This window comes from Sceloporus undulatus, chromosome 7, assembly GCF_019175285.1.
Source record: "Sceloporus undulatus isolate JIND9_A2432 ecotype Alabama chromosome 7, SceUnd_v1.1, whole genome shotgun sequence".
Classification (NCBI taxonomy): domain Eukaryota; kingdom Metazoa; phylum Chordata; class Lepidosauria; order Squamata; family Phrynosomatidae; genus Sceloporus; species Sceloporus undulatus.
In genome coordinates this window covers 14,966,765-14,990,333 of record NC_056528.1, presented here as the reverse complement: position 1 = coordinate 14,990,333, position 23,569 = coordinate 14,966,765, and the positions used below count along the sequence as shown (strand labels likewise).

At 45.8% G+C, this 23,569-nt stretch overlaps 1 protein-coding gene across 2 annotated transcripts in view; it reads right to left on the bottom strand.

Annotated features, from left to right (window-relative positions):
• The window catches only part of ASTN2 (astrotactin 2), a 320,421-nt gene that overhangs the window by 29,458 nt on the left and 267,394 nt on the right, over nt 1-23,569 (bottom strand). For both annotated transcript variants that reach the window (XM_042479280.1, XM_042479282.1), the window contains exons 18-19: nt 19,913-20,046; nt 19,498-19,646 (exon numbers count right to left, since the gene is read on the bottom strand). In XM_042479280.1, coding sequence (XP_042335214.1) covers nt 19,498-19,646; nt 19,913-20,046 — 283 coding nt within the window. The remainder of the gene's footprint in view (nt 1-19,497; nt 19,647-19,912; nt 20,047-23,569) is intronic.

Below are 23,569 nucleotides of genomic sequence, written 5' to 3'. Positions count from 1 at the left end.
CCAGATTAGGCTGCTGCACTGGATGCAACCTTTCTTGAAATGCTCAGAGTAATACATGTCTTGAGATAAAGACTGGATCACTGCAACATGCTTTGCATGGAGCTACCTTCAAAAAGTCTATGGTGGATACACTGAATTCAGATTGATGCACCAAAGATATGAATTTGTATGAGCGCACAGGGCCATAAGGTGAGGACCTTCTCTATCTTCCATCTAAGGTGGAGACACAGTAATTGGGGACAAGAAAATGGGCATTCTCAGTGTTTGCCGTATTCTGCAATTCTACAGAAAAGCTTGCCCTCTGAAGCACTAGGTGTCCTCTTGCTGGACAGCTTTTTATTGAAACAAGCTTTAGCTTATTGTTTATTTTGTTAAAGGTTTGTTATATCTACAGTCATTGCAAATCTTGGACAGAGCATTGGGTTTTTACTGGTCTTTGACTACCCACCCTGGAAGCTGGTTAGCTGTCTCCCAACGTGACCCATCTTACAGGGTCGTCGTGAGGACAAACAGAAGGGGAAAAAGGAGACCAGCGCACTATTCTGAGCTCCTTTGGAGGTTGCGCCAGATAGCAATAAATAAAGGGTTTGACCAGCGCCGTGCGCGAGCTGGGTGCATGCCCGGAGACACTTTCCAGACTCTTGTGGATCATGTTGGGGTTCTGTGCCAGATGTCAGCGTGTTCCTGCCAGATAAGGCAAAGTGGAACATGATCCAGTAAAGATGCAAAGTTTGAAAAACCACCACTAAGCACCAAACCATTCCTTACTCAGAGCCACAGCTGGCTGAGGGAGGTAGAGAGGAGACAACAACTGGGTGAGCATCACTCCAGGGAGTCTATAGACCCTTCTCAGAACTTTCAGCTTAAAAATACAACAAACAAACCAACAAACAATCTTAGCTCTGGAAGTAAAGGAGTATAGACAATATTTGGCCCAACCATGTAAAGGAATCTGACTTGTCCTTTCAATATTGTGGCTAATATGTGCAAAGTTGTGGAAGCCAACATGGTGTAGCAGTTTGAATGTTGGACTAGGACTCCAGGAGAACAGGGTTCAAATCTCAGTTCAGCCATGGAAGCCCCTTAGGTCACACTCTTTCAGCCTTAGTGGAAGGTAATGGAAAATGTCCTCCGATTAAATCTTGCCAAGTGATAGATTTCAATAAACTGGTGTTGACTTTGGGCACAACACACACATATGCACACATCACCAGAACAGTGGTGGAAACCATAGAGTCCTTGAGATGTTGTGGGACTTCTAAGTTCTAGCAGCCTTAGGCAATGGTGAGAAATGCTGAAAGTTGTAACCCAGCGACATACAGAGAAACGCACGCTCCTTTCTCCTGCATTAGAATGATTGATACATATACCAGATGCTTAAGAAAAATACCTTTTTATTACAATTAATACCCTAAGTTTGACAACCAAAAATGGGACATATTAAGATGGTTATATTTTGAACTTCAAGAGCAAACTCCAATTTCTGGGCACAACTAGAGTAGACCCACTGAACAAATAAACCAATACCTATGTAAGATCCATCAGGTCATCTCTGGTTGGGATTAGTGGTGGAATTCAAGTCAAATTCTGGCTGTTGTGATAGACACTGGTGACTAGGACTACCACATATGTTGTCCTCCAAGAAGTGATGGATGTTCACCTTGACCAAATTTCCTGGCTTTCCCTCTCCTTGTCCCAGTTATTCTGGGTTTTGCAGACATTCACAATGGATAGCACTTTGAGCCAGAAGAACCAACTAGTGGGGAGCATCATCTTACCTAGCTAAGAAAACCAAATAAAAGAAAACAGAACTCCACCAAGAGAATATCAGACCCATCCCAATGAGCTAGGAAGCCTTGTGTAATGAACTTTACTTGGGACTGGTGTTTGGAGAAGGTGGGAAGGGGTGAATCCTCATGGTATGGCACCTTGCGGCAAGTGGGAATGGAGAGGTGATAGGACTACGGAATGGGAAGAGGTGGGAATTTACTTAGCTGACAGCTCTTAGAGGGAATTAGCCAGGCGGAAATGGGTTTAGCTGATCACTAGATCTCATGGCATTCATCCCAGCCTTTACTTCACTGTGAAATTTCTTTTTTCACCCTTCTTCAAACACATGCTCTTGCCAGTTGTTAATTCTGGATAGGGAAAGCAACACAGAAAAATTAACCGCAAGGCTTAGCACAGTGCTGTTTGCACAGTCACAGAGCTTGTGGCCAGATTTTGGACTGGGACACCAGACTAAGCCCCACGAAAGCATGAAATTCAGGGCATGAGCTTGGGCTGGCCACCCTCTCTCAGCTTAGTTTTGGTCCCACAGTTTGTTGCGAGGATGAAAGCAGAGAAGAGGAGAAGCATGCTCACGAGAGGAAAGGCAAAATAGATATGCAACTACACAAATAATAATAAAAAGGCCTTTGCAGGTCACTAGTACCGGTAGGGTCAGTTTGATCATCCTCCACTGCCTTTCCCTTCTCTTTTCAGCTCGTAAACCCAGGGCATGCAATTCTCAAGTGTTATCCATGTGTCAGTAGTACCATTGGACTGGATTTCTGGTAGATACAAGCAGCTTTAGGAGACAGACAGACACACTAAGGACACATCTTTGTCTATGATTTGCAGACCCCAAAGTGTTTCAAGATATTATTTTGCACAGAAATGCACGTGGATTGAGGCGGGGGCAAAAACACATTTTATGTGCAAAAGCCACTGTTTCCAGAAACACACAGCTTGGTACAAAAATAGCACTGTGTGTAAAAAAAAAAAAATACACAACATTGCACAAAACCTCCAAATGTTCTCACATGCAAAAGTTTGCAGGAACACATGTGGATTATTTTTCTGCTGTAAAAATATTTGTGTGTACAACAGTTTAATTTGTGCACAAAACCCATGGGTTCCTCCCCCTCAAAAAACACTGTTTACACACACACACACACAAGCGCGCATGCGCGCGCACACACACACACACACACACACACACACTGTTCCTGGAAACTGAGCGTCTTTGGTTCAAAAGTGTTTTTGTGCGTGCGCTGGAGATGTTTGAATACTGAGCAAAAATGGTGCCAAATCCATCCTTTGTGTTCTTCTTCCCCATCGTTTCCCAAATGTGTTGGGAAACACATTTTTGATTCAAGAAACCAACAATGGCAACTATTTGTTTTGCTCCCAATAAATTCTGCAGTTCTGCAGTTGGTGGGGGGACTGGAATAAAGATATAATAAATAAATGGAAGGACGGATGGTTTTAGGGATGGTCATTTGTGCCATGGTAGGAGAGCATGGCATCCTCGCATCACCTTCCCTGTCCGTGGGCTGGGAGATTTCCCAAGGACCCTGGCATAAACGAATCCAGGTGTCGAGGAAAGGCGAATCAAAGGAGGAACGCTGGAGACGGTGAAAAGTGGAGGGCGAGGATGGAATCAATCAGTTGTCCTTGTGGAATAGGAAAGCTCCTTCGTGTGCCGTCAACACCTTCCCCTCTTTCCTTAGGGGAGACAGGCAGGGTTGGTGAGAGCAATGATGGATCCATCCATAAAGGGAAACCATCCCCAGCCTTCCCTCCAGGTGGAAGTCATTACAGCTTGGGAGTGGCAGGTATCCCTTTCCCCCTCTCCCTGTCTCTCCTTCTCTTTCGCACACACAGACGCACATAACACACAACTCATCTGGATGGAAAGAGGCAAGGGGGATACATTTGGGAGATCAAAGGCAACCTATCAGTCTGATCAGTCTAGGAATTTCCCGGCTGGCCATGACTCTAGTATTTCAGCACTGATACAAGTAAGTGTATTTTCATTTTTATTTTTTGCAGCATGCCCTGATTGTCCTCACATTGTCAAGGGGTTGGTTGGTATATCCTGAGCATATCCTGCTCAGTTCTGAGCATGTACACATACACACAACCTAAAACACCATTGGTCAACAGTTCCAGCACTTGCAGAAGGTAATTCCCGTAAATTACCTGCTATCCATTAAAATAAGGCAAGCTGCACTGTGAAAGTGCCAGTGTTGGGTAGCAGTTTGACGGTTGCCCTAGGACCTTCCACATAGAATCATAGAGTTGGAAGAGACCCCAAGGACCATCCAATCCAACCCCCTGTCATGCAGGAACTCTCAATCAAAGCATCCCCAACAGATGGCCATCCAGCCTCTGTTTAAAGACCTCCAAGGAAGGAGACTCCATCAGTTTGACACCACTTTAACCATCATGGCTCCATCCTGTATCATCCTGGGATTTGTGATTTAGTGAAGTATTGGCGAGGGGAAAGAATCTTGCTTCTAAGGTTTGGATAGAGCAGCAGTTCCCACACTTTGGTCTTCCAGGTGTGTTGGACTTGGGCTCCCAGGATACCTGATTGTTGGCCAAGCTGGCATTTCTTGGAGCAGGCATTGCTTGAGTCAAGGTCCTGGCCATGATGGAGGCGCAATCGATGAATCAGGGGAAAGGCTGGAGCATGGCCTAACTCACATGTTACCTGTCTAGGGAACTCACAAGACCTTGCTGCTGTCAACAGATGCGAGGAGGTAAAAGAGACATTAGATCCTCAAAGCACACATACACAAACAAACCAGGCTGAAAATGGGTTGGCAGGCAATCCAAGAGCCAGCGCGGCACTCTTCATTTCCTCCTCGATTTTTGCCACCACACTCTTGCCTTCCACTAAAACAGCAGGACGCTGGGTGCATTTAAGCAAACCAGATGTTGCCCTAGGTGAAGTGGAGCTGGAAATATGGAACAGCTGTCCATCTCAGGCCTCCCAAAATGCACTCAGCATTCTTTTGCCCCTAATAGAAGCAGATGGAGAATGGAGAGAGGGGGTGGTTAACAGCAAGGAACTGCAGTGCTTACAAACTCGGCTGAGGTTTGTTTGGATTTGAGGAAAACAGCACGATGCCTTTCAAGGAGAAGGTCCTAGGCTGGAAGGTATATTCTAATGGAGGAAAAGCTGGGTCTCAGAAACAGCACAGTGTCATGGTGACATCCATGAAGGAGCACAATGTCATGGTGACATCCATGACTTGCAGCTTCTCTCAATATGGAGTGGCCTGCCAGGTCTTGAACTATATCTGATGGAATAGGGCAAACCAGGACTTTCTCTAAAGTGGATCTTGAAGGGATGGCCCTTGTAGATCGGTGGAAGAGAACCCGGTTGGCATCCAAACAGCCCTAGGGTTCGGGCTTTGATGTTTCCAGGTAAAGATGGGATGCTCTCATCTGAAATCCTGGAGAGCTGCTATCAATCAGTGTGTGGGCAATACTTAGCTAGATGACCAATTGCAATTTGGATCTGTAGCTAATGCATCACGCTCTACCAGCTTATTCATTTTAAACATTTTCCCCACGCTCCAGGAATGCCCCAAGGTTGTTTTCACAATAGTGTTGTTCCAATACATGCAAAGCAGAAAACATAACAATAATAAATATAAAGCCAACCATAATAAAAACAGATGAAACGGCAGAGTGCAGTGGCTAAAAACAACTACAGTACGGAGCAGGATGGAGAAAACAATTGGATGAACAAAAATAACCTAATAGATGACTTTAAAAGGTCCGGGCAATTTTTTTTTAAAAGGCCTTCCTCTGATGCTCAGATGATGCCACTGTCAGTGCAAAGAGAGCCTCTTAGTGCCTTGACTAAACAGTCCCTCGCTGCATCTGCACTGCAGAAATAATGCAGTTTGACACTGCTTTAACTGCTATGGCTCCATGGCTATGGAAATCAGGGATTTATAATTTTGTGAGCTATTCAGCCTTCTCTGTCGGAGAGCTCTGGTGACCAGCAAACTACAAATACCAGCATTCCATAGGATGGCACCATAGCAGTTAGAGCAGTGTCAAACTGCATTATTTTGGCAGTGTGGATGCAACTCTTATTTCCCTGACTAAGACTAGGTGATGGATGGAAGACCATGGAAGATAAGTGAAGAATTCAAGTGCCTGTCTAGTACCAACACCTGGCATCATTAGAGGCAACTTCCAGTGTCTGGCTTTGAAATTACTGGAGGGCACACAACAACAACAAATGCCCATAAGGGAGGAGAATAGTTTTCAATCCCAGGGCTCCAAGGTTGACTCAGCCTTCTATCCTTTTGTGGGTCAGTAAAATGAGTCCCCAGCTTGTTGGGGGCAACTGGCTTACAGATTGTGAACTGCTTCAAAAGTGCCGAGTTCACTGATAAGCGGCATAGAAATGCAAAGGCTATTGCTATTTTGCCAGAAATGGGCTCAGAAAATGGGTTCCCATAATTTCCTAACTCCTCTTTACAGATGCTTCTTTGCTGTGATGGCTGCAGAACATCAGGCGCCCAAACCTGGGCTGGGAATCACTTATGAACCCATTGAATCCTCTGCGTACGATGCTGATAAAGAAAAAACTAAAACAAATGCTACCTATTTTAATTACATTTGCAAAAAAGGAGGAGGAGGAGGAGAAGGCAGGAGTGGAAATTGGAAAGGTGTTTCATCGCAGGGGAAGAACATGCTCCTGGATGTGGCCTCCCGATCCTGCATGCCAAAGCGTCGCCATTGCTGGTGCTTTTGTGATAATTGTAGGCACCTGTATCAGCAACCACAAAGCATCCCGGGTCAATTTCTGCAGCAGCGATCTTTGCCAAAGAGCACCGCGGGCCCTTTCCTTTTGCGGCAAACACATTGGCGGTGACGACCTCTCCTCTTCCTCCTCCCCGGTACCCCCTCTCTTGCTCCCCACGCTGTTTTCCTCTCTCTTGCTCCTACCACAGCTGGTTAAAATTACCCTGGAATTTTGTTTTTCTGTCAAGTGAATTTGGATGTGGTAAATCCTTTCCTGCCATCGCCACGGCCTTCCAATGAATGTTCAGGCTGCGCACAATATACATGATTTAAGGAAAAGCAATCCGGCTGGGGTTGTTTCCGAGTCGGAGGCCCAACACTGCCAAGAGGGTCTTGCTGGCTTGCAGACAAATGGGGCCTGCCACGAAGGTTGGGGTCGACCCTTGGCAGGAGGTCCATGGGGGGGAAAGGAAAGAGACCCCCCCAAGGCTACGATGACAGGGTCTGCTCAAGGGACGGCTTTGCTTTTTTGCAAAGATGAAAGCAGAGAAACAACACCTCTCCGTGGGCAGGAGTCCAGCCTTCTGCCTTGAGAGATTACAGAAGCAAGAGGAAAATCCTTCTGCTGAGCCAAGCCAATGGGAAACCTCAGTACACAGAGGGCAAAAGACACATGCTTCGCTCAGGCAGGAGATAGAGCTACTAAACTGACTTGGAATTCATTTGCAAGCACACTGTGCGCATGCGCATCAGCCCAAAGAGAATCCCCTCCAGCCTGCTCATCTTTCGTTCCTATTTGGAACCCAAAGGTTGCAGATTTGAAACATCTAAAGTGCTGGGATAGGCTGCTCAACAACACCTGGAGTCCCATCCTGATCCAATATTATATGTTTTGACTAGTATATAATCCTAATCCAGTATTATCTGCTTTGGCAATGAATCTCCAGGTTCTTGGACAGAGAAGGGTCTTTTCCATCATCATATTTCTAAACTTTTAAAGAGAAAAGGCCAGGGGCTAGGCTGGCACACAAAAAATTAACCTTTGCCACTGAGCAATGGTCGATCAAGCCCAGTACTGTCTAGTTCCCCTGGCTTTCTCAGTTATGAGACTCCAACATCATTTATGCTCATGGTATTAACATTTGGACCCAGGATCATCTGCAGGGAACCCACATGGATCATGGTCATATTCTCGACTTTGCAGCTGGTGCTCAGTCCTGCTCCCTTAGCATGTTGTCTAGCATGTTGTCCTCAATGCTTCAACATACACCTTTCCCCAGCCAACTCCGGTCTATCACTTGCTATTCTTCCAGATCAGAACAACTAATGTGTGTCCTTGAGTGATCCTCCCTCCCCTTACAACAACCCCCCCTTTCAAAACAGCCAAAGAAAACCAACGTGCTATATTTATTTTCTCAAGACCCGGCCAGGAATTATTCCCGTAAGGCTCAGCTTGGCTTAAAGAAGCTGTCTGTGCGTGTCTCTAAGCGTGCCTTTGGCAGAGGGTCTGTTGTTGCTGTCTTGCCTGGCTGGGATGAGGATGCAGGGATGGTTCGACTTAAAGGGAATCCATCAGACACAGGGAGGCAGGTAGAAAGGCACAAATTGGAAAGGATGGGAGTCTTGTATGCCTCCCAAAGTGCCATTGATCTTTTAGATGTGGTCTGCAGTCAACCAGGGATAAACTAGGTGTTATGGCTCCGCACAAGGGATTAAACCCCAGCGCATGAAAGAACAACTACAGAAATATGACTCTATCTATTGTTGTCATGCTTCTTCAAGTTGTTTCTGACTTACGGCAACCCAATCATAGGGATTTCCTAGGCAAGTTTTGTTCACTGAAGGTTTGCCCTTGCTTTCCTCGTAGGCTGAGAGGATGTGACTTGCCCTAAAGACACCCACTGAGCAAGGAGTCAACTTGTTTCCATGCTTATAGGACATCATTACCCCATTTGTTTGTAAAGTAAGTTAGAGAAGGGTCACTGTGGTCAAGTGTCCACCTGTATTGCCAGGGCTCAGAAAGGGCATCACACATTGCATTTGGAGGTATCTAAAATGGCAACCACCAAAAGGCCCCACAGTGACAGTGATGACTTGGGGAGAGGAAAGTGGTCTGTTGGAGGAATCATTCCAAGGGTCCACTCCAGTTTGCACCAGTTTTGGGTTAGATGAACGCATGGGGGACTGGTTTCCCTGCTGCCATTGTTATCCATGCCAGCCAGAAGCATAGCTGTGCGTTCAGAAAATGTGTACCTCTGCATTTCCAACTCTGGAGTTGAAACTTTCACCACACCTTGCTTATGAGTTATGACCAGATGGTCCACCGCTGGAATCAGGAAACTGAGCAAGTGATAACTATTCATCTGATCTGGCATGACAGTTCTTGGACTCTTATGCTGTTGTTCTGTTACATCACCTGGACTTCAGCTAAGGACTATTGAGCTCAGATATTTTGACTATGCAGCAGTTCTTATGGAGGTCACCTCTATTTTCAGCCTCAATACTTATCGTAAGTAACTATTCCTATCTGTAACTTATTGTGGGGATGATACTTTCTTTTTGCGATAGCACCTCCCATCCCAGGAGAACGCAAATTGAGGCTGAGACAAAGACGCAAATCCTTCTCCCTTGTTACTACCACCATGTTTTGTTGCTTCTCATGTTCAAATGCAAACCAGTGTTCTCCAGCCTTCCCTGATGCCTGAATATTCATGGTGGGTGGGTATGTGCGTTCAAGTCACCTGTCAACCTATGGTGACCCCATGAATGCCATAGGGTTTTCTTAAACAAGGTATGCTCAGAGGTAGTTTTGCCAGTTCCTTCATGGACCCAGGGCTTATTAGCTGGATAATGCACAGACATTTTGACAATGGGGAAATGAAACTTTGCATACATTCCTTAGCTAACAAGCAAAACAATCTGGCATCTGCTTCTTTCTTTTACCCCCCCCTCACTCCCCTTCCTCCCCCAAAACATCATCCTCAGGAGGCAACCCTTTGGATAGAGATAGTTGCCAGTAGACTTTGGGCCAAGAATGGGGAGCAGAATGGCGTTGTGTGTACAGAAACGTATGATATACGGGAAGAACAACAGAAAACTTAATCATTCAAGTATCTACTCTCCAGCCAAATTCAAAGCATACCAGATTGCATTCCCTGGGTTTGGGACTGAGTGGGCTTCCCACTGCTCTGGAATCCAGATTCTGGGAGGAAAACATTGAAAGGCAACCCATAATCCTGCCATCACTCCTTTATGGAGGAAAAATAGCATAACCAAATAAGATCTTAATTCAGAAGCTCCAGGGTTACCAATTTAGCCTTGATTGGTGTTTTTATGCAAGCTTGCTCTGGGAATTTTGTCTAGTGGAAGAATTTTGTCCGGCAAACAGTTCTTTACTCTGCAGCCTTTGATCCAGAACTACTGATTTCCTTTTGCATTGAGTTGTTGCTGCTGCTGTTGTTTAGTGCAATTTCTCCTGAACTATACTCTGTGGAGAATAAATGTAGAACCTTCTGAGAAGGTCTAGATCAACGTTTCCCAAACTTTGTGGTCTTCTACATGTTTTGGACTAAATGATCAACAGTGATGGCTGGGAGTATAATAAAATACGAATGATCTCCCATGTTAGGATGCAGACTCTTCTTTAGCTATTGCTCGCCCAAAAGTAATGCCAAAAATATTGTTCACCCAAAAGAAACGCCAAAATTAATGTTAATCCATAGTTAGCTAGTGATTTGTTGTACCTGTTTGGACTGAAAAAGAAGGGGAAAAGGAAGAGGAGGAGGAGGAAAAATGAAGAAGTGGGTGAAGTGAACATTGAGTGAAGTGAGCTTATCCTACACTCTACGCAATGTGACATTTCACTAACTTTATTTATTTTTACTAGCACTTTAGAAAAATACAAAAGTAGGTTGAAATAATCCTGACATAGGCTACTGAGAGCGGGAGATCTGGGAACTTGCAATCTTCCATAAGCGTAGAAAGAAAGAGCGCAACCTTCTCAAATAGCAACATGCTGGCATTTGGATGCAATGCTACATTCTGCCAACTCCCAATCACCGAACCACTGACTTGCTGGAGGTGAATTTGTTCAGCAGAGAGAGAAAATCTCGGGGTAAGGAGTAAGAAGGAAAGGCTATGTGTGCATTTCAAAGGAGGCTGTACTAGGAGACTCAAAGAGGTTGCCAAACGGAGCCATCCAACCCAGTCCAAGCTGGAAGAGTGGTCAATGCATGAGATGCTCTCAGGGAATCGCCTTGGGACTCTGACTCAGCCGGACCCCACTTGTCATTCCTTCCTGTCATGAGTCACGGTGCCTCCTCTGTGTCTGGCAGGTAGCAATCCTTCCAATGCTTCCAGCCCTCAACAAATTACATCCCCACCCCCTTGCAATTTTGGCTCAGAGATGTTCCTGGCCAGAAGGTAGGACGCCACAACTCCACCCTGCCCTATGCGCACATAGTCCAAGTGAGCAAGCAAGAAGCCATAGGTCTCAGGTCAGCATGGGCGGGCTGGTCAGTTTCAAAGTAAGCAATATATAAACAGAAAGACGGCTGCTAAACAGGAGATGGGGAGACCCGGATTGGGCCTCCTCTCCATCCCAGCCAAAGCAGAAATGGCACGGCGTCATTACTCAGGGTCATTTCCCCCCTCCTTTCATGGGAGATGGGTAAGAAAAGAGAAATGCAAATTGAGAAGCAGGAAGAGGTGCGGAGAGAACAGCGAGGCGGAATGCGCGACAATCCCAGCCAGCTAGTATGGAAATCGACAATACTATCCCATGCATAAATAAAGGCTGCTGAATACTATGGAGGCCACTTCCAAGTAACAGGAGGAGGACTGTGGCCTAAGTGAGACGTCTGGCCATCCCTTTGCCCTTCACATGTACATACCCCAGTTTTAATAAGAAGAGAGTGGAACCAGGACACTAACGGAAGAGTGAAAACAACTTCTATTTCTGCTGAAGACCTTGGCCCAGCTTATTCTATTTACAAAGTGAGGCCTTTTACAAGACAAGCTGTAGGAATAATGTAGTTTGATGCCACTTTAACCTCCATGGCTCAATGCTATGGAGCCCTGGGATTTGTAGCCAACTGTTGCTAGATATGCACCTACTCAGAAGCAACCATGACCTAAATCCAACTGTTATTCCCAATTAGAGCAGAACCATTGATATCAATGGGAACCTAGAGACTTCACATAGGTGTAAATTCCTTTATTAAATGGGTCTACACTAGCTAGGACTAACAATTGGATTTAGGCCTGGGTTTTGAAATGTCTGATGAAAATGAATTAGCACAACTAGTGGAAAGTTCATTTGCAACAAAGCGTTCAATCTCTGTCGCGTTCCAGCTATTGATACTGGGTTTTTGAAAGAGGTTGTGCAAGAACCGAAGACTAAGAATAGAAAAAAAAAGTCTCTGTTATCAGTGGCAGTTATTGCAACTATACTGCAGGATGTGTGTTTCTGGACAGCTAAGACCACCGACTTGGACAGCTTTAAAAAGGGATTAGGTGGAATCCGGCAGGATAAGTCTATCGCTGATTAGAAGCCTGATGGCTCTAGGTTGCCACTCATATCTGAGACAATTTGCATCTGGAGAACATTTGTGGGGGAACGCAAACAAGAGGGCAGGGCCACACTCTTTCATTTCTTCCAAATCCCATGATGGTTTATGGCAATGCAACCCTGGAAAAACAATGGCCAGAATCCTGCTGACTGGTCTCAGTCAGAGTAGGTTTACTGACTCCGTACCTGAATGGTGAGTCATTAGAATTATAGGATCATAGAATCGTAGAATCATAAACTTGGAAGAGACCCCAAGTTTAAAAACTTCCAAAGAAGCAGACTCCACCACACTCCAAAACAACATGCAAGACTGTGGGGGAGCAGAGATGGGTGTAAAATGCCCCTGACATTTTGCAAACCATGTGGGCATGGATGAAGCATTCCAACTGAAGCAGGGAAAATGTCAGTGCAAAGCAGGAAAGATGTCTGAATTGCTCAGTGACACAGGTTACTGGTCATAGATGCAAACGTATTAAGCCCTGAAATGAGATCTAGAAGTGTCCAAAGATGGGAGCAGATGGGACTGTGGTTTCCCCCTCCTCTGTCCGATCCCAATCTCTCTCTTTCTCTTGCATCTGCTAAGAAGGAAAAAAAACCAAACAGTTAATAGACTACAAGGTTTCCATGCATCCTGGGCCGCACATTGCCTGCCTTCCCTTTAACGTGCCCCTTTGCCTTCCTTCGGCAGCAGCAGCAACTGGGAAGCTGTGACTGCTCTACACCACTGACACCTCTGCTGCTCTGGAAACCCATGAACTGTTTGAGAAAGGTCAGCTGGCAGCCTTCTTGCCCTTTTCATTCCTCTTTGCTTCGGATGGTGCAGGAGCACCCTCTGTTGGCCCAGGACTTGTGTGCCTTCAAGTCCTTTCCGACTTGTGGCGACCCTAGGGCAAACCTGCCATGGGGTTTTCTTGGCAAGATTTGTTCAGCGGACGTTTGCCATGGCCTTCCCCTGAGGCTTAGAGCATACAGCTTGCCCAAGATCACCCAGTGGATTCAATGGCTGAGTGGAGAACCAAACCCTGATCTCCAAAGTTATAGTCCAACACCCAAACCATTAAGCCATGCAGGCTCCAGTCTTGCAAACTGTTCTCTTCATTCTCATCTTTCTACCCCAGAGGTGGCCAACGTGTGGACCAGGGACTGCTTATGGACCTCAATGATGTTTGGATATAGGTCTCTATTAGAATCATAGAGTTAGAAGAGACCACAAGGGCCATCCATTTCAAACTGCCCCCCCTCCCCGTGGCACAAGAGGTCTCCATCAGAGAAGGCTCAATAAGACTACAAGACTAGAGATCCCTGAATTCCCTAGCACTGAGCTGTGACCATTAAAGCAGTGCCAATCTGCATTAATTGCGCAGTGTAGCTGCAGCCTCTGATTTTCTTCCTTATTCTGGTGGAAGAGGAGCCAGAGTCCTCAAATGTCAAAAGCTAAACCCATTTTCAGAAATCGGCTAAGGGCACACTATAGCAAAGCCTATGTACGCTTGGGCTCTGTTACTAAGAAAGTATGTATGTGTATGAGAAAGAGAGAGAAAGAGCAAGAGGGATTGAGAGAGTTTTAAACTGACTCACTCCGTGTGACAAATGTGGCAACCAACAAATGCCTGCCTCTATTTGGACCCGACAAACCCTAATGAAAATGAAGATGAAAGAGGCAACCAAAGGCCACATTCATTAGCATTCAGGATGGAACAAGTGGGTTTTCTCCAGAGCCCTCTTGCTCAAGCCATATAGCATTATTCGTTTTCCTTTGGAGAGGTTTCAGCCTGCATGAAAAAATCTCCCCAAGCCTGAACAGAAAGCAGAACATTGTGCTTGCGTAGCTCAGTGGGTCCAACCCAGACCAACAGCTGGGTCATCTCCTACTGTCCCTGTCCCAACAGCCCAAGGGAGGACAAAAACTGCTGCATACGTTAATTGTAATAAATGTGAGATCTTCGTTATACATGAATAAGTGACAGTGGAGGCGAATCATGATCAGTGGATGAAGTCCCAGCTCCAAGGGCGCCTTCATCCAGTTCTCCATCTGCTAAAGCGGAGGGTTGGGAGTCATCTTGTCACCTCCGTTGAGGAACACGGATATGTTTCTCATATCAGAATGATGGATGGGTTTGGTCTGCTGGTGGCCAAAATTAGAATGGGAGGTAATTATGCTTGCTCCAAAGATGATAAGGAAGGGATCAAAGAGCCTCAAAGCACCTTTCCAGCTCATTATGCTCCAAGTTGGAAGCATGGTTGGTTTATAAAAAAGGACTTTGTCTCTTTCTTCCCCTTTTCTTCCAGCCCTAAGAGGCTTTCTCAGACTTACTCTGGAGGAGTCTGACAAAGGGACTGAATGACTGAAAGATGCTGCCTTCAGAGCTCACAAGATCCTATTGAGAGGTGATGTGCCATAATGCCACTGATGTCACTTTATGGGACTGCAAGGCAACTAATGTATCCAGATAGGTGGCACTGTGCCCTCCACCATTTTAGGACTGCAAGGCAACTAAGGTATCCAGATGGGTGGCACTGTGCCCGCTGCCATTTTGAGAGTGCCAACGACTCCTGTATAACCCAGGGGACATTTGCATTAGGAGGTCTCAAAATATATTTTGCCAATCCAACCACTTCTATAACTGTCTAGTTATGCATGTCTGTAGTCACCAACAGGATTCCAGCCTGTATCTCCAGCACAAAGCTTCCAGCACCACAGCACATACCTCAACATCTCTCCCAGCTTGCGCACTGCAAGGTCCCTACCTAAAATAACCTTCTAAGGAGGGAACAGTAGCAACACCAGAACCTGCTGCACCCAAAAAAGTAGCGCTTACAGTTAAACAGAATGAGTACCACCCTGTGGAAAACCTGAGTCAATGGATCATTTAGGCATATAGTTTCAACCACGGCCAAGAATCTCCTCCCTCTTGTTCACTTCCTAGGATACAAATATACATGCGACTGGTAGGTGGCCTGGAAACAACTACGCTTATCCCAGTGGGAGGAGCAGGGGGGGAAATATAAGAGACAGAACAAAACAACCCAATGCACTGTATTTTCAAGTAGGCATGGCACGACTGGAATAAGAGAGTGTGCTTTGTTCTCCAATAGATTCTTCAGGGCATGCTCTACAACTGAGATCTTCTCCTCCATGGCCTTATAGTGGACTATTTGTCCATCTCCAGGGATTCCCAAACTTTGCTCCTCCAAATGTTTTTGGACTTCAGCTCCCAGAAGCCCCAGCCAGCTTGGTCAATAGTCAGAAATTTTGGGAACTGAAGTCCAAAACATCCGGAGGAGCAATGTTTGGAATCACCAACAATATAGTGAATATCTAGGGTCCTGGGTATCAAAGGATGTTCGGCCATCTTCTGCTAAATAAGGGGCTTTTAATGGAGATGTCAGGGACTGAACATGGACCCTTCTGCATGCAAAGTGGATGCTCCAACAGAGAGTGATGGGATTTCCCCCTTCTTTACAGCCCAACATGTGTGTTTACCTATGGAGAGTACATGGGGAGGGATAAGGCTGTCTCTGTTTTGGAAGGTTGTGTTTGGAGAAAATGGGTCTATTGTGGTGTGTGTACCTGTAAGCACACATGTGAAACACACACACACACACACACACACACACACAAGATCAAGGTGGGGAAATGCATGGGGGCCAAGCTGACTCTCCGCTAGGCCATACCCCCCTACAGCAAGCCCAAATACTTCTGCAGTCCTTCTCCAAATGGCATCAGAAAGTGAGGCTGCACTTTCAGTCACCATTTTGAGAGGGACTGCAGAAGGAAATAGAAGTATTTGGGCTTGCTATAGGGGGGTATGGCCTACTGGATGGCAGGATTGGCCCCCATGCATTTTCCCACCTTGATCTTGTGTGTGTGTGTTTGTACACATCCATGTTCACATGTCATCTGTTATTTTATCTTCTCCTCCACCTCTTGCTTCCTTAAGCTTTTGGGAGCATCTTCTATTTGCCCTGCTCCAAGGGTTGTGTGCCATCTGGAGTGGCTCCCTGCCTGCAAATCCATCCAGACCCTGTTGTTGTTTGCCGTACCGAACACACACTTGCGTTGGTAAACCCTCCCTCCCAGCCCAGGACCCATGACATCATTGTGAATTTGCAAAGGAGAAAGGAAAGGGAGGGGAAGATGCTAGACTCGGTTTCACCAGCCGGAGGCTTATCAAGGACAAATTTTTATCAGACTTAATGGAGCATAGTTTGTTTGTTTTATCCCAATGCGCAGATTAGATTGTGGAACGGCAGCACCCAGGTTTATCAGTTGTCCCAAAGGATGGCCAAGGGTCACGAATCAACTCTAACCGGGGCAGGATTTCACTTTGGCTTGACAAGAGGTGCTTTGTCCCTTAAGTATTTCTAGAGAGGGACACTGGGATGGCAGCAGTTTCTTCCTTATATGAGCCACCTAAAATTTGCCATTTGGGATCTGAAGTCCTAAGAAGGGAAGTCTCAAGCTCCCTGATGCACAATGATACATTTTCTTTGCATGGCCATATCCAATTATTCCCAAACTTTGGTCTTCTAAGTATTTTGGACTTCAATTCCCAGAAGCGCCATCCAGCTTTGACATCAGTCAGCAGTTCTGGGAACTGAAGTGCAAAACATCTGGAGGACCAAAGTTTGGGAACCACTGAGTTTTGTGATTTGCCACTTGGTACAGCTCACCTCAGATGCTATGATGATAAGGCTAGCAAAAGGAACTCTTGTTGTTGTGCGCAAGTTGTTTCCAACTCATGACAACCATAAGGCCACCCTATCATTGGGTTTTCTTGCAAGCTTTTTCAGAGGGGGTTTGCCATTGCCTTTCTTTGAGGCTGAGAGAGTGTGACTTGACCAAGGTCACCCAGTTGGTTTCATGGCCAAGCTGAGAATCGAACCCTGGCCTCTGTAATCTATCACTCAAACCACTACCTCGCAGTGGCTCTGAAAGGGATTCTCCTCGAGGTTTCTCCATGACATCCTTCCTCTTTAAGGGAAATTATTTCTTTCAAGCAAATAACATCACTTCGTATAGAAGAGGAACAATCCAGCCACTGTAACCTGTATTGACCAACAGTACCGTCCATTTCTGGAAATAAACAAATCATGCTGCTTGACAGCGCTTTAACTGCCATGGCTCCATGCTATGGGATTCTGGGGTTTGCAGTTTCACAAGCCTTCTCAATGAGCTCTGGGGCCATGACAAACTACAAATCCCACCTCATGGAGACAAGGCAGTTAAAAGCAGTGTCAAACTGCATGCCGATGCAGACTAAGAGTGAGAACAAGGCTTAGATGCCACGGAGAAGAGTTCCTGCACTCAGCCTTCCTCCTTTATGATCAGTGATTTCTCTATGTACTGGGGCTCTTCTGTCCACAGAGGAGCAATGCAGACCCCCATACAAACATCTCTTGTTTTCCGTAGATGTCTCTGGATGTAGCCCCAATAGGGCTGGAGGGGGGTCTTCCTCATCTCCACTCTTTTGCCTCCTCTAGAGCTTCTCACCCGTCCACCAGCATAGCACTGGTGCCAGAAAACATTTTTCCAAGGCTCATATTAGTTCCAGATGCTGGTTAGCCATTTTCAGTTTGTGCCTCACCCTGTAAAACACACACACACACACACACACACACACACACACACATGCACACTCTCTCCCTTCTTTCAAATGCAGAGCCTGCTCTAAGGAGGATGACATCATCTGCTGCCTTGCGCCTGCCTCACATGCAATCCATTCACAACACAGCAGGGCAGGCGCACACCGAAGCTCAGGGTGCATTCCTGCAGCTGTCATTCAGCATCTCTGGAGGCAAGCGGGACCGTTCTTAACATCTTTCCCCACTCATGGCCAGCAAAAAGGACATTTCCCCAATCTCCCCCTGAAGGAGACTTATGACTATTGTAGGTGGGACCCACCATAAAATATTGCAACGCTCCCTAAGACGGCTAATATTGCAACGCACCCTATGACTGCAAATATTGCAATGCGCCCTTCCGCCCCCCAGCTTTCCAAGTTGCCTGAGTACAGTAGAGTCTATACTCTCCAACATTACACAATGAAAACCAGGACGCATGAGGCCAAGGTATGATCAAAAGGGCAAACATTATCAATGAAGAAGAATATATGAGTTAGGAGAGGCTGCAGCAGTTTCATAACCCTTATTTGATTTTTGACTCTACTTCTTAGAGTTTATTTACAATGAGCCCTTGGTATCCAGGACCCCCTGTGGATACCAAAATTCATGGATGTTCAAGTCCCATTAAATACTATGTAGAGTAAAATGGTGTCCCTTATATCAAATGGCAAATGGACGGCTGACTGTATTCACTTTGCACTTCTGTAAATTAGGGTGTCCCCCAAAGTCAGATAAAACCTCCCTCAGACATATGGATGTTACTCTTTTGAATACACAAATATCTATACTCAGGAAATGAGTTTGCTAATAGTTTCCTATCAGGGTGTGTTCATGTGTTCGCATATCTTGTCTTCCGATTCATGTTCTCCAGCCAGCTACATCCACACAGCCCAACCAGGTGAAGATTGAAGACTTCCAGATCCATCCCACTGTTATACAACCCAGCACCACATGTGACATATATGCATCATCCTTCATTCCTCCAGAGTACTCCTCCCCTCGTCTTAGGAAGTTTTGTTGAAGCAACACAAAGGTCTTTCAAACATGAATTTTGGGCGTGAGCACCACAAGGCAGCTCAGAACATACCTCTCATCCAATCCCTCCCATTTGAAAAGAAGACCTGGCCGAAAACACAGCACCTTTGACAGAGACAAGGACAACCCAAGTGTCACAAGTATTTGAAAACAACAGTTCAGTGTCCCTGAATTTTCTCAAGGTTTGGGATGTGCTGCCCTCTAGACGTCTTTAAGGGAACCTGCTACAACACAGATAGAGGCCTTAGACAAATTATTTTCATCCTCCCCGTAAAAGCACCTCATGCGTTGTCCATTAGCGCCAATGAAAAGCTTGCTCCAAAGCCACATCTGTTTCCCTAAAAACATTAGAGACTGGCACACTGGACCTTACTGGGCAACACAAGTCTGCAAAAGTCACTGGAGCCCACAGATGCTGAAGTGATAGGAGGGACATGAACTACAGATGCACCATTGGCTTCGGGCGATGATCCATCTTGCCCTTTGAGCCTGAAGGCATGCTTAAACATCCAAGGATAAATGAAGTACGACTCAATGTGCTTTATCATTTTGAGTAAGAGACACACTCAGTTGATAAAATGGAACGGTAGTCCAATTTCACTGGATGAAATTGCAATTTCACCTTCCCAACACTGGGTTGGTGGGACCAGAAGTGGTTACTTGAAATTCTCTGTGCGTGTTCCAAAGCACTCCGGTTTCCTTTCAAATTGTTACAGGAAGATCCGACTCACCTGTGTAGAGATCAGTGTCCGTGTATTCATCCACCTTCTTATGATGAAGGACGTAGTCGGAGACTTTTGTTCCAATGGCTGGCTGGACATCTTGCCACTCCAAGGAGACAACGGTGCTAGAAGGTTCAACGTTGGGGGAGAGTCGCAACCTGGATTGAACAACAAAAAACAATAAGTCAGATGTTTTTAAAGTCATATTGTATTCTTCTGTGCTTTAGGAAACGGGATTGTGGTTCTACACAAACATATTCATCCTCAGACATTCTTGTGCACAGCTCCTCAGACAAGGACACATCCCAGCATCCTTCGAGTACAGAAATGTATGCACTGATAATTCCAGTATGCCCAAGATAAGTTGGCTATCTGTCCCTATATACACACACACACACACACACACACACACACACACACTTACACAGGTTGAGGCAGAGGACTGCAACTGGGAAGCCCATTCTCATCAAAGGCATTTAGGTCGCATCGGCACCAGTCCTCAATCACGTCTCCTTTCCCCGAACACCAATATGAGCTCATGAGGGCCCCCTTGAAAGCCTGGAAAAAGCAAAGGTGCAGATGGTTAGGAAGAAATAATGAGACAAATCAAATGCTCCATGTTGTACTGAGAGCTGTGCGCATCAGCAGGACACACATGCACATCCTGGCAAGTGGATCTGTGCATGCCCATAGTTGACTATACAGTGGGTCCTTGGTATTTGCCGTGGTTTGGTACCAAATCCATGGATGCTCATGTCCCATTAAATATATTGACATAGTAAATTAATGTGCCTTATATAAAAAACAAATCAAGGTTCACTTTGGGGGATTCACATACATATATACAGACGGACATTTACCCATTAGTGATAAAGTTAGGCTAAGCCTTCTTCAGCTTGGCTTGCTAGCTTTCTGTATGCAAGGATTTTGTTCCATTGCTTGCCATGCCATCTCTACAGCTGGAGTGTGCAGTGATAAAAACCCAGAGAAAAGTTTCGCTCTTTGGCAAGGACTAAGACTTTGTCTTGAGCCAGCTGGTTTTCATGGCACATCATTGCCATGCAAGGCCACTTGAGTAGAAAGCAAGCCTCACTGAACTCAAGAGGACATGCTTCCAAAGAAACACCCCAATGATAAGCCAATGCACCTGGAAAAACAAACTATGCCCGAGAGTGGATCCAGGTGGATCTAAAGCGGTTGTTATTGTTAACTGCAGCCATGTCCACTTCAACCTGGTGACTCTATGAATGAGAGACCAGCTTAGTCACCTTGGCTTCTAGGAAGGCCTCAGGATTGATTTACTTTTGGACCCATTTAGTGGTCCTTTTGGTAGTTCGTGATATCCCCAGACCTTGCCTGCACTTGCAAAGGAGCATCACATCTAAAATGAGTTGCTTTTCTTCACGGCAGCTTACTACATTGTCCAGCTTTCACAACAATACACAGAGATGGGAAATACAATGGCAGGAGCAATCCTGGCTTTGGTATGTAAAGAGATCTTGTAGTACTTTTGGGACTAGCTGAAAGAAAGAAGTTGGCGGCATGCACTTTCATAGAATAACGCATCTGAGGAAGTAGATGAAGTCTAGGAAAGCTCATGCTGCCAACTTCTTTCTTTCAGTTAGTCTCAAGGGTGCTACAAGATCTCTTTACATACTGATTTTACAGACTAACACAGCTATATCTTTGAAGCTTGACTTTAGTATCCAACGATATATTTTTAGACTTGAGAATCTGCTCTAGTTCCTTCCTAGCTGCCCTTCCAAGTCCTAATCTTCTTCTGATTTCTTGACTACAGTCCCAATTCTGATGAATAGCTGCAGACAGTAGTTTAAAAAAAGGGAGAGAGAGGTTTCCTTTAAGGCAGCTATAAAAGGAAAGGATATAAACAGAACCCGGTGCAACACTCCCAACTGTTTTTGGGGTTTTGTTAGTTTCCCCAAACACACAGCTGCCTTGAACAGGGCTCCCTGAGTCACTCCCATCTGCCGTTTCTGCCTTCCAGACGCTTGGGAAATGTGCCCGTTTGGGCCAAAAAAGCAAAACAGAGGAAGAGAAGGAACAGAAGCTAAAGAGATATAGTCTGATTTCATTTGTGAGATTGAGATCATAACCAAAAGGTCAGAAGTGGGATGGGTCGGGAGGGAGGCAATTTAGAAATTAAATAATCCTTTTCCTTAGGCAGACAGTTGGTAAAGGAAACTGTTATGTGGGCAGGAAAGAAGAAACAGAGGGAGACCAGAAAGTAAGGCTGGGCATTCAGGGGGGGGGGGGGAAATGGTATAGGGCAGTGGTGGCGAACCTATGGCACGTGTGCCAGAAGTGGCACTCAGAGCCCTCTCTGTGGGCACACACTCTGTCACCCCAGCACAGAGTTTGCCAGAGTTTGTTACTAGAAAGCCAGAGAAACGTGGCACTTAAGCGGGCTTTGGGTTGCAGTTTGGGCACTCAGTCTGTAAAAGGTTCACCATCACTGGTAGAGGGGTTTGCTATATTTTGAGCAATAATTTCGAGAGTGCTAGTGTTGTTGTTGTTCTCTCCATCTGAGTCATTTTAAACTTTAATGTGACTAGGGTTTTCTTGGCATGTTTCTTCAGAGTGGGTTTGCCATTGGCATCCTCTGGGGCTGAGAAAGTGTAACTAGTATAATGATTTTTAAAAAAGGTATTGGTTCCCAATATTGGAGTCTCAGTGTGGTGTAGTGGTTTAAGCCTTGGACTACAACTCTGGAGACAAGGATTTAATTGTATTGTTTTATACATGTTGTTTGCCGCTCAGGTAAAAGAGCTGTTGCTAGAAGGACCACCTGCAGAAGGTGTTGGAGAAGACAGAGCTGAGCGTGCTATACTAAATCTCCCTGACTTACAGGAGTTGGCCAACCTCAGGTGTGCTCACAGGTGGCAATGGCCATGATGGGCATCAGTTTTTGACCCAAACAGCAGGACAACAACATGACAAAGAAAAATGGAGGCCCACAAAGAAAGAATTTGGAAGGATGCTGAGATTCCAGATGATGAGCCATCGCACATCAGGAATTGTGCTGGCTGCCCTCTGCCTCCTAGTGACTAATCCAATCAAGCGTAATTTCTTTTTGTTGCTTACAGTAAGTCCAAGTGCGGAGCGCCTCAGCTCTAAATTAGATCCTGCAGGTACAGCCTGCCTTGCTTCAACCTTTCAGCAAACAAGGTTATCCATCTGATGAATCCTTTAATTCCCCTTATTTAGGGAGAGTTCATGTATGTGCCTTGATGGGGTTATACGCTGAGACCCTGAGAGGGCCAGGCTCCCTCACCCCATCCCCTCCTGCGCATCCAGTTCAATTTGCTGGCATTTGTTTATGAAGGAGCATCTGACTGACGTCAAACCCAGCCAGGAGAGGAAAGGGATGAAGGAGGGAGGCGAGCGTTGGCTGAGCCGATGGGTCCGGCTCCATTGGGTTGGGGTTTGTTTGCTTTTAATCAGGATTTCAAACAATGGCAAGTGGGTCGAGATGGCAAGGCAAGACTGAGCGAAACCCAACGGGGGGAGTGGAAAGGTGAACGCTCAAGAAGAGTTCAAAGCAGGGCCTCTCCATCTTCAGCAGGCCAATGTTTTTCTTAGAAGGCTTTCCCATAACTGTTGCGGACTCCATAGTCCCTCTGAGGCTCTCCGGTTGACCTTTCAGCCTTTGCTGTAGCCTTCAGGGCAAGGTTATTCATCTCCCCATCCTGCAAAGAATGTGAGGAGAAGACAGATTTCTCCATCCTCTCAGTAGCATGCAGAGACCTCTGTAACACGAGTTTTTGAGCATAAGCAAAAATAACTTGAACTGTACAAGTTGTAAGTTGGACCCTTTGCATTGACAGGCTGGATGATCCACTGATTTGACCACCTGTGGATCACCGCACCCCATATTATTCAATGGTGGTGAATGCACATGGATGTGCCAATGCATCCTCATGAGCATTGCTGCCATCAAATAATATGGTATGCAGCCGTCTGTGGTTTTTGCCATCCATGAGGAAAGGGATGCTTAACCCCTGCAGATGGGAAGGGCCCACTATATTCTGAAAGTATTCCTTGCCTAAGAAAACCCTATGAA